Source organism: Leptinotarsa decemlineata, unplaced genomic scaffold, assembly GCF_025532065.1.
Source record: "Leptinotarsa decemlineata unplaced genomic scaffold, Ldec_3_MD MMD2_tig00000008_RagTag_RagTag, whole genome shotgun sequence".
Classification (NCBI taxonomy): Eukaryota; Metazoa; Arthropoda; class Insecta; order Coleoptera; family Chrysomelidae; genus Leptinotarsa; species Leptinotarsa decemlineata.
In genome coordinates this window covers 11432710-11450522 of record NW_027412537.1, presented here as the reverse complement: position 1 = coordinate 11450522, position 17813 = coordinate 11432710, and the positions used below count along the sequence as shown (strand labels likewise).

Sequence of the window (17813 nt, the reverse complement as noted above, 5' to 3'; positions counted from 1 at the left end):
ATCTATTATTTCACTGCCTTCTTTGTATTACTAGCACTAAATATGACTGAAGTAATTTTATTCGCGAATCACCGAAAATCTTTCATTCAAATATGAATGGATGAGATACAATTGACGATTGAGAAACCCAAAATCAAAGAAAATTTGGTCTGACAGCAATTATGTTCTTGGTGTAAAATAAATCATCTATTGAGCAGCTTGCGAAAATTGCTTCTTTTGGGGCACAAATACAGTTCTTGTGTTATACAATCTGCTGCTACAAACTGGAAATGCTCCACAATAGGACATGTGGAGACAACTTTCATCTTGGAAATTCGTGAACGATGCTCAACTGCCTACTATCACTTTGCTCCTCCACGTTGATGAACTTTTTTCACGACGACAAGGTTTTTCTCCACCAGCGCTAAAACAGAAAGTCTCCTCTCATTACAGTCCTCGATCTGACGTTAATAGATTACTTTCTTCTGCTACATTTCAATTAACACGCCATATCAGCCCCTGCGACAGAAAAACCGGCAACGTCGCAGGGAGGGCAAAAAGAGAAAGAACAAGTGAAGTTACGCCTGAGAAAGAAAAGACATTATTAATTTATTTTCAGTACAGAATTGGGATGTCAACACATTATCATCAATCTTATGGGTCGTTTGTCTTTTGTCAGTGACCGGTGTCCGCTGCCCGAAGGCTACTCGCTTCTCTGCGGTTTTCTGGAGTAACTTCTGGAGCGGCCGATTTCTTTGCCAACGAAAAACTTGGACTGATATTCAATTTATCACCGGCTGATGGGTGGGGAACGGTAATTATTCATTCATGACTGAACAGGTCGGTGTTATGTTGGCTTTTGAATCATTTGGTTTCAGCAGTCTGAAATGTTTGATTGTGAAATATTTTGTTGTTCAAATGGGATCGTATTTGCCTCCTTTGCCTTCATTTCTTTATCATTCAAAAATGTATAACAATACAATAATTAGCCTGATGTGGAAACACTGTACAGTTCTCATTGTAGAATTTTGATATGATTCATTTGAACTGTTCAATAAAGATAGCATTTAGTCAATATTTCGTCTGGAGCTGATGTTGGGAAGGTACACTGGATGTTTCGTTCATATTCGAGTCATTTCTGGACTTGAACTTGACAGATAAGAGATATCAAAAGATTAATTTTGAATTTTTTTGAATGTTAGGGGTAATGCAAGTACAAGTTTCAGCAGTTCTCTCACTTATTTCTATATCGTCCCAGGTTACGTACCATAATCTTTCGATTCGATACATCCCCAAAGGAAATAATTGAGAGGAGTCAAATCCAATGAACGAGCAGGCCATTTTAACGAATCGCATCCACCACTGCACATACCTGGATATAACTGACTCAATCCCTTACAGGCCTAAAAAAATGGGGGTTAACCATTTTTTTTTGAAAAACATCTGGATTTTCGAATTCGTCTTGATTGCTAGCCACAATTCCGAGAATCCGTGGGTGAATGAGGTTTAGAGGAATTTCCAAATACAATTCACCACTCAAATTTTCCTCTACATATATAGGACCAAGATTTCCCAATATTTTTGCCCAGACATTTATTTTCTGAAAGTTTCATTGAAAACTATGTATCTGACAAATGTTGCACATTCTGGCGGTTGACATTTTTGTGATTTTCTTACAAGAAAAAACTCACAAGAAACATACTTTTCATGCAGTTTCAATTTGAAATCAAAAGTGCGGGCATCAACTCATTTAACTGAACAATTCTTGTCAGGTTCATATAATTTAATTCCTGTAACATCTTCAGTTTCTTGGTCGATCGGTAGCCAAGCGGTTCGGCGTGGGTGCTTTGTTCACTCACTCGAATTGACTGCCGTGTTGGTCGGTGGTTCAAGCCCTAGTCTGAACGATCGATCTTCACTTGCTATCGTCCAACCCGTGTTAGGAATAACACGTTAAAAGGTAAGACCTCGTTAATCCTTAGCTCGCACAAGTTTCGACTTCTGAGGGTTGTCGTCCGTAGGGTTGCGACAGCTGGTTAACGGAAAAACAGATTTTAAACATATTTTCGGATAAGGATGTAACTTATGTCTCCTGAGATTACTTTTTAGAGCGTATTGAACCCCTAAAACCCTCCAAGCTTTTCTATGTGTTACAATTAAAGTATCCTTTTTGATTTTTTTTGGTCACCTTGTCAGTTTTCATCGAGATGCAGGCTCTTTTTTATTATCCTTAAAAAATTCTTCAATTGGCTGTTCAACACTAATGAACAATAACGAACAGTTGCTTCAACAATTATATACTCACTGTCTTTTATGGCAACATTGGTCTGATAGATCATATTTGAATTTTTTTCACCTCGTAGAATATTTTTGAAAAGCCAGTTTTCACAAAGATGCGGTAAAATTTGAGTATCAATGTTATTTGCAAGTACGAAATATATGTACAAATTTGTGGTATTTTCTGAAAGAAATGTTCAAGATGACCTCTATTTTTCTGAATCTACATTCGGCATCATTTTAAGAAAAACACTGATTTTTTTGTAATATCATAGGCTTCTGACGAAATCGATTTTTACTTTCAATGATTCGTATATCAGTTGTTGTTCGCCTATTATTTCAACAATTTCTCAAAACTTTAGAAAAACAAAAAAATAGGGTTGAGGTCTGGACTTCTGGCTGGCCAAGAAATAAGTGCATCAGGGCATCTTCCTATCTAACGTCCAGGGTACACACAAATGATATTCCGTAACTTTGTTATCGAAATGCGCTAGAGCTCCGTCTTGTTGTTGCCACATATTTTTCCTTATTCCTAATCTCGGTATCTGTAGAGTGAGAAGGGTGAGTGTAAGCCCACGCACTCAGGCCACAAGTGACCTATTGTACATGCTCCCGAGGAGTTGTCCTCCTAGGTCATCGTCCATTCTGTCCTTTCCAGGAAGGTGGACAGGTCGCTGGGAGACATCTCCTTTATATCGGCAGGTGTAGGCTAAGACTAGCCGAACACACACTCTCTTATTGACGATAACTCCGGGCACTCGCAAAGGACATGCCTGACAGTCTCATCATCCTGTTCACACATCCTGCATAGAGGTGTGTCCACTAGCTCCATATTATGAAGGTGTTTCCTTAGTTGACAGTGGCCAGTGAGAAATCCTACTGTCAGGCGTAGATTTCTCCTGGTCGCCAGATATTCCTTTGGCGCTAGCTTCCCAGGGTCGCCCAAGATGATCCTGGCAAGATAACATCCTTTGATTCCATCCCATCTCTTTAAGGATTGAGCATGGGTGTAACATTCGTCTAGTTCCTCAATTGTCGAAGTCATCAGGCCGTGGGTGCCACTGGGTCCTGAAATTCTCAGTCCAGCCGCTTCCTTGGCAAAAGATTCGGCAATGCCATTACCTTAACTCCTGTCATGCCCTTTAACCCACCTCAGGTTAATGTTATCCTGTCCTTATTCCTAAATTCACCTCTTCGAAGTATTCTGAAAAATTATTCCTTGAGAATTTTAAGTAATTTGCATCATTTAAATCATTTGAAAGAAATAGCAGACCTTATAAACCATTATTTACAATGCTTGCCCAAAAATTGACTTTAAAAGTCTTTGAGTGATGAGTCGGTTTTTGCATGATGGTTTTCTTCGGCTTGTGTGCGTTATGGCGACTTGGCGATTACTATTGAAATTAGCTTCAGCGGTGAATAAAACATGATTATTGAAATTGATATTCCAGTCGTAAAATTCCATTTTTTCAAAATAATTTTTCCAGTAATTCTGGAATGGTTGTTAGGTGATAGGGATGAAGCTGCTGTTCCTTCAATCTTTTCCATCATGAAACTAACATCTAATTGATAAGCTATTACTTTTTTACTGCTCTCAGGATTTTCTTCGATACGTTTGAAAATCCCCTCACCGTTTGTATCAATTTTTGGACAACCACTATCACCATCAACTTACGGTTGCAAGTTGATAATGATAGTGGTCTCACGTAAACGACGATAAATGGAAAGAAATTACCGCCTGTTCAGGATATTTTTTCGCATAACGCCTTGCAACTGCTGCACTAATCTCGTGCACTGCTGCACTAGTCTGTGATTGAGTGAGGAATGGGAAAAAATACCAGCGTGGTTTAAACAGAACTGGCTGGTATCTCAGTCGCCACGAAAGAAATAACCAGGAAAGGGATTTCTGGAAAAAACATAACAATCTGCACTAATAGCAGACAAGCCCAATTATACTTGAACAGACAACGTGTTACCTTAGGGCTAGTACCAGTGCCACCAAGATATAGCCAAAATTTTGTTAGATTACAACATTATCCTGAAGTGGATTGAAGGGTACGACAGGAGTGAAGGTAATCGCATTGCTGACTCTTCAACCAAGGAAACGGCTGGACTGAGAATTTTAGGACTTACTGGCACCTCCGGTCTGATGATTTCGACAATTGCGGAACTAGTCAAACGTCAAACCCATTCTTAATCCCTGAAGGAATGGGATGAAATCAAAGAATGCAATCTTGCCAGGATCTTTGGAAGCTGGCGCCGAAGAAATATCTGCTGGTGACCAGGAACAATCTATGCTACACAGTAGGATTTCTGACTGGCCACTGTCAACTGAGGAAACATCTCCACAATATGGGGCTAGTAGACACGCCTCCATGCAGAATATGTGAATTGGAAGATGAAACTGTCAGGCATGTCCTATGCGAATATCCGGAGTTATCGTCAATAAGAGAGTGTGTGTTCAGCGAGTCTTGGCCTACACCTGCCGATATGAAGAAGATGTCTTCCAGAGACATGTCCACCTTCCTGGAAAGGAGAGGATGGACAATGATTCAGGAGGACATCATGTGGCATAAGTGCTGTGGGCTTAAACTCACCCTCGCTGCTCTACAGATACAGAAGCAACTGTTTTGTTATTCATCAATACGTGTTGAAAAGCCAACTGATGAATTTTTGAAGCATGATGAAAAACAACCTGCATCTCGATAAAAACTAGTTTTTGGAAAAATTGCTACAAAATGCAAGTATCTCATGAAATATTGGAAATAATCGATTTCAATTCTGTATTTTCCAAAAGTTGTAACTTTTTTGTGTGCACTTTTGGATTAAGGTAAGTAGAGTCCAATTGAATTATTTCTCACCCTAGAATATATGGTTCACATATTGACCTACCTTTTTGTTACACCCTTATCTATACCAGGGGTCTCCAAAATACGGCCCGTGGGCCAAATCCGTCCCGCTAGTGTCATCAATCCGGCCCGCGACAGCCAATGATTTACTGTCATCAATCTGGCTCGCGTCAGCCAATGATTACCTGATTGTTGTTACTATTGCTGTGATAAGCTGAAGAAGAAAACACAGAATGATAATTACTCGGTTTTATTTAGTTGCAAGGTAAAACTTAACGACAGAAATGATGACAAAGAAGACTCAACTTGAGTATCTAAGTTTAAGCATATTAATACCTAACAAATAATTGAAATGCATCACAGTAAAACAAAAACACTAATGAGATTTTTGTAATTGTGATTTTCCACCGACAATACTTTGTAGTTGTGGATCAATTTTACTTGTACCAATTATCAAAAGAGATTTAAGATGCTCATAGGTTAATTGAGATCTGCCTTTGACACAAGTGCAACCACTCCTTTATTTTTACCATACATATTTTTGCCTTCATCAGTTGTTATAGAATTCTAATTTCTCCATTAATGGCATTTTCAACTCCCTTGAAAATATCTGCCCCAGTATCAAGAAGTTCTTCATACACTTCATAGCTTTTATCTACTCCGCGAATAAAAATCAACACCTGAGCAGTATCTGACACATCTGTTGACTCATCCAATGCTAGAGAAAACCACTCATGATGTCCATTTTTGTCAGACACTCGAGATGATATATTTTCTGCGATGTCTTGCACCTTTCGAGCTACGGTGTTTGCTGACAAACTGACACTTTTAAATAAATTTACCTTCTCGGGGCATATTTCTTCGGCAACTGCAATCAAGCATTCTTTTATCATTTCTCCATCGGTGAATGGTTTGCCACGTTTTCCGATTTCAAGAGCCACACGAAAGCTGGCACGAGTTGCAGACTCTTGTTCAGTATTCGCTTTGGTAAACAAAGATTGCTGCGATTTGAGTCCGCGTTTCAAATCTTCAAATTTTTTCTTTCGCAAACTTCCTGTATACTTGGAGTAACTTTGAAGATGTTTCGATTCATAGTGTCGTTTAATATTATATTAGTTTTTGAGAACAGCTATGGTTTCATTACTAATTAAACATAGCGTCTTATTATTGGACTCAATCACAAAATACTGAAAGTTCCATTTTTTTGGAACGTTCTGCATTCACTGTCGATTTTTCGCTTCTTTTCCATACTAACAAATCACACATAAAAACAATAAGTCAAATCAAAATACTTTTATTGACGGGTGTTACTTTATTTCACAATAGACAGTTTCGCTTCCTTCGCCCTTCCTACGCAGACTAACTCGCAGTTGCGCCGCTAGCCTTTTTATATGCAATTATTACTGCCATCTCGAGGTGATCGGAATACACTTGATAGAACCAGAACTTTCTCGAACCAACGCGGTAATTCCAAATATTCAATGACGCCTAATGCCACCTAGCGGGTAGCTGAAAAAGATAGTACATAGTACCACTACTCGCCACTAGATGTCGTTAAGTGTCACAATACACAATAATAATTGAAATGCAAAAAAGCGTAAGTTTGCTTACGTCACGCACTTTGCGACTATCCTAGTCTAGAAATATAGTTAAGGGCAGAAATTGGCCCTTGAAACAAACTGAAAAAATCATTAGTGCCGGAAGGCTTCAAAGTTTGGAGACCCCTGATCTATACCATAAGGTATATACCTTGAATCTCAATATATGTAGACCGACAGGGGTTGTTCTACATATATTTTTCGCAATGTCAGCTTGATAGAAGTTCACTTTTTCTAAATAGTTATCCCATGTTAATCAGGAGCTTCAGAGGTATAAATACACCTACATCTTTCTCTTCGGGAAAACAAAAAATATAGACATTCCACACCATAATTAATTTCACGGAAATTCTTAATAAATACTAATTCATTGTTTCAGACATCGACAATAAATTATTAGTTCCACAATTTTTATAATTGGTAACTCCTCATCCGCAGTCAATATCATGAGTATAATTAAAACTCATTCCTGTAACTATTCTCAGTAATTACTGTGGAGTTTGTTCATACTTCATAAACCTGTAAAATCAACAATATTCACGAGATTCATTTCTTTCCCAGAAGAATTTTGGTTCAATAGAATAAGGTTCAAAATGAAGCACACTACAATACTTCTACTGATGCTTGGTATTCTCAGTATTACAGGGGTAAGTCAGCACATCGTGCAGTCAGTGCAGTCAGATTTTCAATTAACATTGTTTTTAGTTGAATGAAAAACAAATGGACGCTGCAGTGAAAATGGTCAAAAACGTTTGTAAGCCCAAAACCAAAGCTACAGATGGTGAGTACCAAAATCTTTTTTATGGTCTGTTTTCGCTGACTTTTCGGACATTAAGTTTATCTTCAGGGACCAACAAAAATGTATTTCTCATATCTTCATTACTGGTGAAAATATCCAATAATGAAAACAATAATAGTAAAAATAGTAATGATATGCTTTCATTCACTAGAAAAAACTGTAATGAATAAAAAAAAGACATATATTTTTTCTGATTGATTCAGCCGTTACTTGATGAAGATCCATAGTAATTTCACAAACTACACCTAAACGATTCGATCTCCACAAACTTCATTGAAAAAATATATCACAACATGTTTCGCTAAACATTAGCTTTTTCAAATGATAATAGCTAATGGTTAGCGAAACATGTTGTAATATATTATTCAATAAAGTTTGTGGAGATCAAATCGTTTAGGTGTAGTTTGTGAAAAAATACATCTAGGTGATATAAATAGGTGAAAAAGCGGATTATCAGCTAAGGCTATTTTTCAACTCAACTTAAGATGTCTGTGGAAATTTTGGAGAGGAAATTAACTAACCGAACTGTGTCTCTATCTAGAAAAAAAAATAACGACATTTTTTATCTTCATTTTGATTTGGCTTCAAATTTGATACCCTATGAAAATGATTTACATAGCAGAACGACGCGCGACGTTTGTCGAGTCATATAGTAACAATATTACACACAACCAGCCAAAAATAGCTCAAAGAACCTAACTTCTCTGAAAAACTCAACTGACCCTAATTATAAATGAGAAACAATACAATATTACTTTTGCCAATATTGAAAAGTTATTTCAAACATCAAATAACAAAAACCCCTCAACACCTGCATTCAAACTCAACTCATAAGATTGAATATGAATGTTCAGAATGTTACGTGGGTCAAACTTGGCACTATGTAAAAAGTAGGATATCAGACCACGACACAGACAGTAAAAATATAAATGTTCAGAATTCTGCAGCTCTTTCGTTGAACATATTTTGGAAATGTATCAGCACACATACTTCTCAAATACTGAGATTGTAGTTGTTCAAAATATTCTGTGAGAAACACTGAAATAATTGGAACCATTCCGTCATTGAAATATAATTCCGATCAGTAATACGTCACTGGAAGATCCGAAATATATTCATGATTCTTAAGTGTTGAATCATTTGATTCTCTGGATGATAATGAACAACCTCATCAGTTCCATCAGTGGTCTTCATCCGTATGTTGAAATTCATTTTGGTTCAACTTTTAATTGTTATCTGGATTCACCGTTCGATTTAATTTGACATATTTGATTGTAATTTATTTTGATTATATTCTTGTTGTCAAGTGGAGAATTTATAAAATAAAATCATCCTGTATGAATTTTCACAACCTTCTCTCATTGATTCTGTCAAACGTGATTTGTTGGTGTGCAAATTCAAACACGCATTCAAGTACAATTTATTTTCAATTCCAGCGGACATTGACAAAATGCACCAAGGAGATTGGAATATCGATCACCCCGCAATGGTAAATATGGATGCATTTGTATACGATTTCATACGATTGTATTTATTACATACAACTGTCTTTTCTGGTCAATGATTCCCGAAGGAATTTTATAATGTTCTTGTCAGCATCACCAGTTTTTTAATAATTCATTCGAAATAAAAAATCTTTCCACTGAAGTATGTAGTGTTAGATGGATTTATTTCGCATACACTCTGTGTTCAAAAATAAGGTGAATTTCTGTTTTTCTCATAAAATATTTATGAGAACTATAGAAAAATCTGCCAAAATGTCTTTCAATCGATTGGCAAAATGAAAACAAGCTTGAATTTCATTAGTTCGGACTTCCATTGTCTATTAGTACATATCGAAATCCCTGAAAGAACAAATAAAAAAAAATTTAAAAAAAAGCTGAAAATAACAATTGAATCAAGCCAAAAAACCTTGAAATGAAATTACAGTGAATTAAAAATACAAGTAAAAATAGAACAATTAAACAAAAAATTCCAAAAATCAGGAAATTTCAAGCCAAGTTATTTCACGACGTTTCGATTGTTATTATCCACAATCATCTTCAGGTGATCAGGGGTGATCCCAACAGATTTTGGTCATTTATAAATAATAAACGAGGTAGCTCCAAAATATCACAAGTACTGAATTTTGAAGGTCAATTGCTGGAGGGGCCCTCTAATATCGTGAACAGTTTTGCCAATCGTATACCGTTTCTTCCCCCTTCCAACCAAACTCTGATATTTATAATAATCACTTTTTCGATTCATCAAGCTTCAGTGAAAACGAAGTATACGAGGCACTAAGGTCGCTCAAGCCTAAAATGACCACTGGTCCAGATGACATCAGCTTTCAGCTTTCATCCTTGAAGATTGTGCACTTGTGCTGGCTCGTCCTCTATCTATACTGATTAATATCTGCTTAAGATCGGCTGAAATACCAAGGATCTGGGAAGCATCAAAAGTATGTCCCATTTTCCAGAAAGAAGATTGACGAGGTATTTCAAATTATCGGCCCATCTCTATTATTTGCACCTTTGCGAAGATTTTTGAGATTCTGCTGGAACGAGTGTAAGTTGCAATATAAGTATAAACCAACACGGTTTTATGAAAAATCCTTCAACGGTCACCAACCTCCTGACTGTAACCCAATATATTGCTGAAACTATTGACCATAGGGCCCAAATTGATGTTATTCACACAGATTTTTCTAAGGCCTTCGACAGGCTTGACCATGGCATTCTACTGAACAAACTAGTAGCCTTTGGATTATCTCCATCCTTAATTGCACTGTTTCAGTCCTATCTACGAGATCCAAAACAATAATATTCGGCTCAATAGTTTCACATCTACCGAATATAGTGCTTCTTCCGGTGTTCCACAAGGGTCAAATCTGGGACCGTTGCTTTTCAATACCTTCATTAATGATATCGCAGATGTTATACAGTGTCACACATAAAGTCCGCATCAAATGGGATTTTTTTTGTTCATCTCTTCAAGCAACTTTTCATATTTCCATAAGGTTGTGCTTTGAGAATGATGCCAAATGACATGCATATGACCAATCAAGTGATTTTTCTTCCCTGTCAAATTTGACATTTTTTCCAAAAATGTTCAGAAGAGCAGTTATTGCTCTCTAGTACAAATTTAGTTTTTTCGAAAATTTGACATTTCCCGATTTCTCAAATTTAGCCAAACCTCAACAAAGTTAGTGCTTTATGTCTAACTTATCTTTCCAACGCATTTTTATTACCAATTGCAATTCTTAATACAACTTATTTCGCAAAAATTGAAAACACCAGAAAAAATTATGCCAAAAATGATGCAAAGTTGATACAGTTTTTAAAAACAGATAAATATTTCACTTTATTTCCACTTTTTGCGAAAAAGCTTGATACATAAGCATAAATAAAAAACAATATCAATGAAAAGTCAATAATTTATTTTTTACTGCACTTTTCAAACAGATTTACTAATTACGAAAAATTACAACGCAATTAAACTAAGGGAAGGAATTATACGAAAGTAATTTCACATTTAATAAATATCTTTTATGAGGTATGAATGAACAAAATTACTTTAGAAATCAATTTAGATTTTGTTGCCTAGAAAACTAAACCGTAAAAAATTCTAACAAACATCTGTTGGAATAAACTTATAATTTAAATCAAGAACACTGAATCAAATCGAAACATATGCCTAAACCATGTGAATACCAATAGAAATACAAAATAAAAAGTCACATTTCGGTGTGCCTTCCACCACGTTCAATGCAATCAATTGTCCTTTTTGAAACATCTTTAACTGCATTCTTTATACTACGGGGTTTCATGCTTACAACACATTCTCCAATAACTGCCTCTGAATGGTTTATATCTCGAAAAGGTCTTTGCTTATACACCTTTTGTTTCAAGTAACCCCACAAGAAGAAATCTAGTGGGGTTAAATCGAGAGATCTAGGCGGCCAAAAGTGTTCCATATTGCGACTGATTACTTTGCCCCTAAATATTTCCAGAAGACGCTCTTTAACCACCCTTGTAGTATGAATAGGTGTACCATCACACTGATATTTCTTACTTGAAGGGGCATATTATCCAATACTTCAGATAGTTCGGTATTCACAAAGTGTAGGTAGTCCGCAGAATTTAAATTTTGTCTAAAAAAGTATGGTCCTATAATTCGATCGTTTAATATGCCACACCATACATTCGTCTTAAACGAATATTGATATCGACATTCGATTACGAAATGTGGGTTTTCTTTTGCCCACCACCTGCAGTTTTGCGAGCTCACAACGCCATTTGAAGAGAAGGTCGCTTCATCTGTCCATAAAATTTTGATAAGGAAAATGATAATTTTCTTTTTTGTCCCCTTGAAACCAAAAAGAAAAATACAAGCGCATATCGAAATCCCTTTCTTTTAATGTATTAATAAATTTCGGTTTATAAGGCATACATTTATATTTGTGTAAAATACGTCGTACACTCTCTCGGTTAACATCTGTTCTATGTGCAATATCTTGAATACTTGTTTTTTTATGTTCTACGACATCCAAACATATTTCAAATTCCACTTCTTCAGTATGTCTAGAAGGCTGATGTGCTTTTCTAAAATTACTCTCAACCCAGCCAGTAGATTTAAACTTAGCTATTATCCTACTAACTGTTGACTGATGAATATTTCTTGCAGGATGTCTGGCATTGAAAATATCAGCTACTTGTCGGTGACCGGTATTCTCGCCGCATATTAAAACGATTTAAATTTTCTCTTGAAGATTCAGCATTTTTAACAACACACTAGAAAACGAATAAACTATTTTAAATCTAAAACTGATAAACAACATTTTGAGTTATACAACAAATGTCATATGAAAATAAAATATTTTGCTTATTCAGTTCAGTTCAATTGTTTCCACAGTACCCTTAGTTTAATTTCGTTGTAATTTTTCGTAATTAGTAAATCAAAGTTTAACTGTTTGAAAAGTGCAGTAAAGAATAAATTATTGACTTTTCATTGATATTGTTTTTTAATTATGCTTATGTATCAAGCTATTTCGCAAAAAGTAGAAATGAAGTGAAATATTCATCTGTTTTTAAAAACTGTATCAACTTTGCATCATTTTTGGCATAATTTTTTCTGGTGTTTTAAATTTTTGCGAAATAAGTTGTATTTAGAATTGCAATTGGTAATAAAAATGCGTTGGAAAGATTAGTTAGGCATAAAGCACTAACTTTGTTGAGGTTTGGCTAAATTTGAGAAATCAGCAAATATCAAATTTTCGAAAAACTGTAAAAGAACTAAATTTGTACTAGAGAGCTGAAAATTGGTATATGGGTAAAAAATGAAAAAACAATCATCTTTTCTTTTTACCGATTTTCGAAATTTCGAGCAATAACTGCTTTTCTGAACATTTTTTGGAAAAAATGTCAAATTGGACAGGGAAGAAATATCACTTGATCGGTCATATGCATGTCATTTGGCATCATTTTTTAAGCACAACCTAATGGAGATATCAAAAGTTGCTTGAAGAGATGAACAAATAAAAATCCCATTTGATGTGGACTTTATGTGTGACACTGTAGATGTATATTTTCTTTTGTATGTTGATGATCTAAAACTATACTGCCTCGTCGAGAACATTAATGATTGTGTGAACCTCTCAGCAAACGTAGGACGGGTTGTAGAATGGTGTTATCGAAATAACTTGTCGCTAAATCAGAGTAAATGTAAGGTCATGTCTTGCAGTTTAAAAACGAACTTCTTGATTTTTAAATATTCAATAGAAAACGTTTCCCTTGTGAGACCAAAAACATTTACTGATCTTGGTTTCACATTTGACACTACACTATCATTTAATAGGCATATCGATAATGTTTTAACCTCCTCCTGTCGTTTGTACGGATTAATTGCACGTTACAGTAGTGATTTCAAAGAAACTTCGACCTTAAAAACACTATTCTATACTTTCATAAGATCAAAGTTAGAATACGCGTCAGTTGTGTGGAGTACCTTTCATCAATATCATATTAATAGAATAGAAGCAATTCAACGACGATTTTTTAAACTGCTAAGCCCAAAAACTGATGGCATTTATCCTACAATAGGAACAACCCACTCTGAATTGCTACAAAAGCATAACTTTTTCAGTCTAGAATATAATAGTGCTGTACTAACCTATGAAATTATCAAAAGTGTAGTTGACTGCCCAACATTACTGGAAAAGTTTAAAATTTGCATTCCTAGAATCTGTTCCAGTCACCCGAGTACTTTCTATATAAAAACGTCTCGCACAAATGTTCTGGGGAATTCTCCGATCCATACCATGTGTAAAGTGACAAACTCTTTTAGCGATAATTTAGATATATTTAGTTGCAAATTGTCAGATATAAAATCCCACTTCCTAAAATAATTGTATGGTCACCTATTACAAATATAAAATGTGTACTCTTCATAGTCACTTGTTCGTGTTGTTTGTATTGTTTGTAATCACTTATTTGTGATGTATTTATTTCACTCTGTCATTTCCTGCTCTGAAATTGGGTAAGGCCCTGTACAGTATTGCATTACAAATAAATGAATAAATAAATTATTGGTTTTTTCAGGGATTTCAAAGCACTTTCAAAAACAGGCTTTTCATAGTCGATTAATGAATTCCTACAGGGTGAATCAAAAACTGGTGATACTCTTCAATAATTATGATTATCTGATGATGTGGATATTTTGTTTCACTTTTTTCAATAACACCGATCAGAACAAATGATGAATTGAACAGTTATAACGTAGTGAACGGTTCGAAACGTTCGTCATTTTACATTAATATCCACTCTGGATATATGTCTGTAAAATTTTTACAGTACATTGTTGGTACTTCAATAGCTTTTGGAATATTTGAACTCAGGAAGCTATAAAAACATTGAATTTTCAATTGGTTAACTTTCAATTCATCCTTATGTTAGAATTATTTTCGATTTCTTGTCGATCAAATTGGACATTCATTCAATATTTTATATCATGTTATTTTTGAAATTCGCTTCCAGAAAATAAATTTATTAATTTTTTTCAGTGTTATATGTATTGTGCCCTGAATATGTACAGATTGGTGAGTAAAATGTTCGTTTCAAGCAGGTATCATTTTCGTTGTTGCTGATATTCTATTTGTTTCTTTACATTCCAGATGAACCCAGATAATACTTTCAATCACGAATCTGCTATGGCTCAAGTAAAACAGCTACCAGAAAGTTTCAAAGGACCGACGGAGATATGTATGGAAAAATGTAAAGATGCTGGTACGTTTAGAGCAAAATGAGTTCATATTTTGCTTCACGAATGTGAAATTGTTTGTGCGAACTGGTGTAACATTTTATCAAAACCAAATTATTTCAAAACGGATGGAATACATGAAGAGTATGTTATAAATGGGTATGATCAATAATGATCATACAATTATGAATGCCGGATATGAAAAATGGAATGAAAAAAATTGTTCTACGTGAATTTGGTGACAATTTGTTTAAAAAAAATCGAATATCAAGCAAACCATTCAACCAACAATAAGAATCCTTTTGAAATTCTTCGAAATTCAACATTGTGTTTGTCTATACCCTAAATCGAGTGTTGCCAATACTTCATTCATCAAAAAAAAACTAATCAATACAGTTTATTGTATGATTTTCACTATAAAAGGGTTGTATAGCGAAACACGTGTCGCGGTTTTGGTAAAACCCTTTTATAGTGAAAATCATACAATAAACTGTATTGATTAGTTTTTTGATATGGATTTTCATCAAATATCGGTCAGTTCTATTCAGCTTCATTCATCATTTTCAGCCACATCAGATACATTTTATACAGGATGTTTATGATGAAATTCAAAATTAATATAGGAGTCTGACCAACTTCACTGAAAACATGTCCAAACCAGGAATTCACGAAAATGTTCGAGAACTGTAAAATGTTTCTCGACGAATATCCAGGAACTTGGACGTAATTTATTTCAAAAGTTCTCGTTCACTCCGAAAATAATATAAAGTTATTTGAATTTATATTATTCATATGTAAATCTCAAGACGCGGATTGCGTTCCGTAGACTTCACTTCTCAGGTCTTCTAACACATGAAATCAAGGGGCAACAAATCTAGTTTTCGTGGAAACCATTCAATAATGTGGTTTGGCATACTGTTCATTCACAACAATATTTTATACACCAAAGGTTGAATGACATACAGGGACACCATAATTTATGAAAACGTTGTAATATTTTTAATAAAAAAAATGTACGCAGTACTCGTTCACGAATACAGTTCCAATAGATTTCCAGAATAATTAACTTCAATCATTCCCAGATCATTTTGTGTACAGCTATACAGACAAAAAAGTCATTGAAGGTGAATTATTCAGTTCTAAATTGTTTGAGATCATGTACAATCTGGTATCTTGTATCTGTAGAGTATGGAGGGTGGGTGTAGACTCACAGCACTTCGGCCACATGTGACCCATTGTACATCCTCCCGAGGAGTTGTACTCCTAGGTCATTGTCCATCCTGTCCTTTCCAGGAAGGTGAACAAGTCACTAAGAAACATCTCCTTTATATTGGCAGGTGTAGGCCAAGACTCGCCGAACACACACTCTTTTTGGCAACCTTGAGTGTCTCACGGTGGCCTCCGTGAAGGTTTTGAAAGGTGCAGCGATATTTCTGTCGTTGCGTGGCTTATTCAACCTTCTTGGGGTTTCCTCCGTAGAGGTGCACAAGTGAGGGGGATTTCTTGCAGAGAAATCCGGTTCCTTGACTTTATTCAAATCGGAACTCTTGGCGCCTGCCGCAGGAAGTGCCCTTGCTGTTGGAGGTGATCTGCTATGTCCAGCCTCATTCCAAGCGGTATATTGGGGTGAACATTTCTGTACATCCACAGCCACCGCCTTAGATTGAGGCACTTCTGTCCAGCCTTGGGGTTGGTTTTTGTTTTTTCTGTTGTTTCATTCATATGTTTCCCACGAGTAGCAAGGGAAGAGTTGGTCACCTCTGGCAGAACCCCACATTGCCAGAGGTAGACTGATTACAATGAGGTTTCGCCCAGTGCCCCAAGGGGATCGTTCGTGACCTGCGGCCATTCAGCTGTCGGCACGATTCCTTACACCTTAGCTTGGGTAGGCTGGTCCATGGTGGCATGTTTTGCAAAGGCTTTCAGGGAGTTTCAGTTCCTCTCAGCCTACTTATTTCTGTCACTGATAGGGAGTCCAGCGACCCCGCCACCTAGGGACGCACCCGATAGGTAGCCCAACCCACGGGAATCATGTACAAAATCTTCTTCTTTCATATGCACAACTTCCATGCGACGATAGGTCTCATGCGTCTCCACCAAAAGTTATTCGCTAATGATGAATTGTTTAAACCAATTGAAACTATTTCAAGAATGATAGGTGGGGCAAAAGTTACAAACGATTAGGTAAATTATCCATTTCACACCGAAGGTTTGAAGGTTTGTGTTCGAGGTTTGAAACAGAATACGTTCAGAAAATGAGGAGAATGTTCAAATTTTGCGAGCTGAATTTGATTGGCAATTTTTTAATTTTCAATGTTGGTACACATGTCCTGAATACATATTCATAGTTTCAGCTGAAAAAATATATAGATTAGGTACCTAAAATTTCAGTAATATATTTTTCCAACTAAAGAATTTGTTGTCATGCTTCATATTTGATAAAGTAACACGTATCTATCGTTTTTTAGCCGTTACACTCGATGATAAATGCATCGCAGCATACGAGTTATCAAAATGCATGTACTTCTGCAATCCGGAGGTGAGTCTGAATTTGGACAAGTACCCAAAGCTAACAATTTTTTTTACAGAAATACTTTCTTCCGTGATTGAACGAGTTCATTCTAATTGGAAATGTCACTGCAATCATGTATTAACGAGGTATCAGTTTAATTAAATCGAATAGAGGCAACAGTGTTTAATTTCTCCATTCAGTAAACAAAAGTTTAGGAAATTTTGCACAAGTTTCCAAATGAATCACAGGAAACTCGAATTCGAATTAAAGTTTGTATTCAGACATTTTTGATCTGAAGTGCAAACAATTACTGCTAACAGATTTTATGCTCCTGAAATAGCTTTCCGTAGTGTGGAAAGATTGAACATGGAAATTATTCATCGTTAAAGAAAATTTCACGAAGGCTCTGATTATTCATTTCAATAAATTATTTTCAGGATGTTACAGTTTATGTACTCAATATATTACAATAAGAAACAATTGATAAAATTACCAAAACCAATCTGAGAATGGAAGTTCCACAGGAAATAGCAGTTGGAAAAAATGATAGTTGATTTCGATTG

At 35.7% G+C, this 17813-nt stretch overlaps 1 protein-coding gene across 2 annotated transcripts; it reads left to right on the top strand.

Moving 5' to 3' along the window:
- The first annotated feature begins 7195 nt into the window (after nt 1–7195).
- On the top strand, nt 7196–17484 carry LOC111505136 (general odorant-binding protein 72-like). Of its 2 annotated transcripts, XM_074171061.1 has the most exons (7): nt 7196–7350; nt 7409–7484; nt 8939–8991; nt 14542–14577; nt 14653–14764; nt 17207–17277; nt 17327–17483. In XM_074171061.1, the coding sequence occupies exons 1-7, from the start codon at nt 7297–7299 to the stop codon at nt 17342–17344; spliced, it is 420 nt and encodes a 139-aa protein (XP_074027162.1). In that variant the 5' UTR covers nt 7196–7296; the 3' UTR covers nt 17345–17483. The 2 variants fall into 2 exon arrangements, with proteins under 2 accessions (XP_074027162.1, XP_074027163.1); XM_074171062.1 differs by lacking the exon at nt 14542–14577 and having other exon boundaries at nt 17327–17484.
- The last annotated feature ends 329 nt before the right edge of the window (nt 17485–17813 follow it).

What these genes read in the sequence shown, in the direction of transcription:
- LOC111505136 (XM_074171061.1), top strand. Translation starts at nt 7,297, where the DNA reads ATGAAGCACACTACAATACTTCTACTGATGCTTGGTATTCTCAGTATT. An exon ending in GTATTCTCAGTATTACAGGG is followed by an intron (nt 7,351 to 7,408) that starts GTAAGTCAGCAC and finishes CATTGTTTTTAG; the next exon opens with TTGAATGAAAAACAAATGGA. An exon ending in GGAAAAATGTAAAGATGCTG is followed by an intron (nt 14,765 to 17,206) that starts GTACGTTTAGAG and finishes ATCGTTTTTTAG; the next exon opens with CCGTTACACTCGATGATAAA.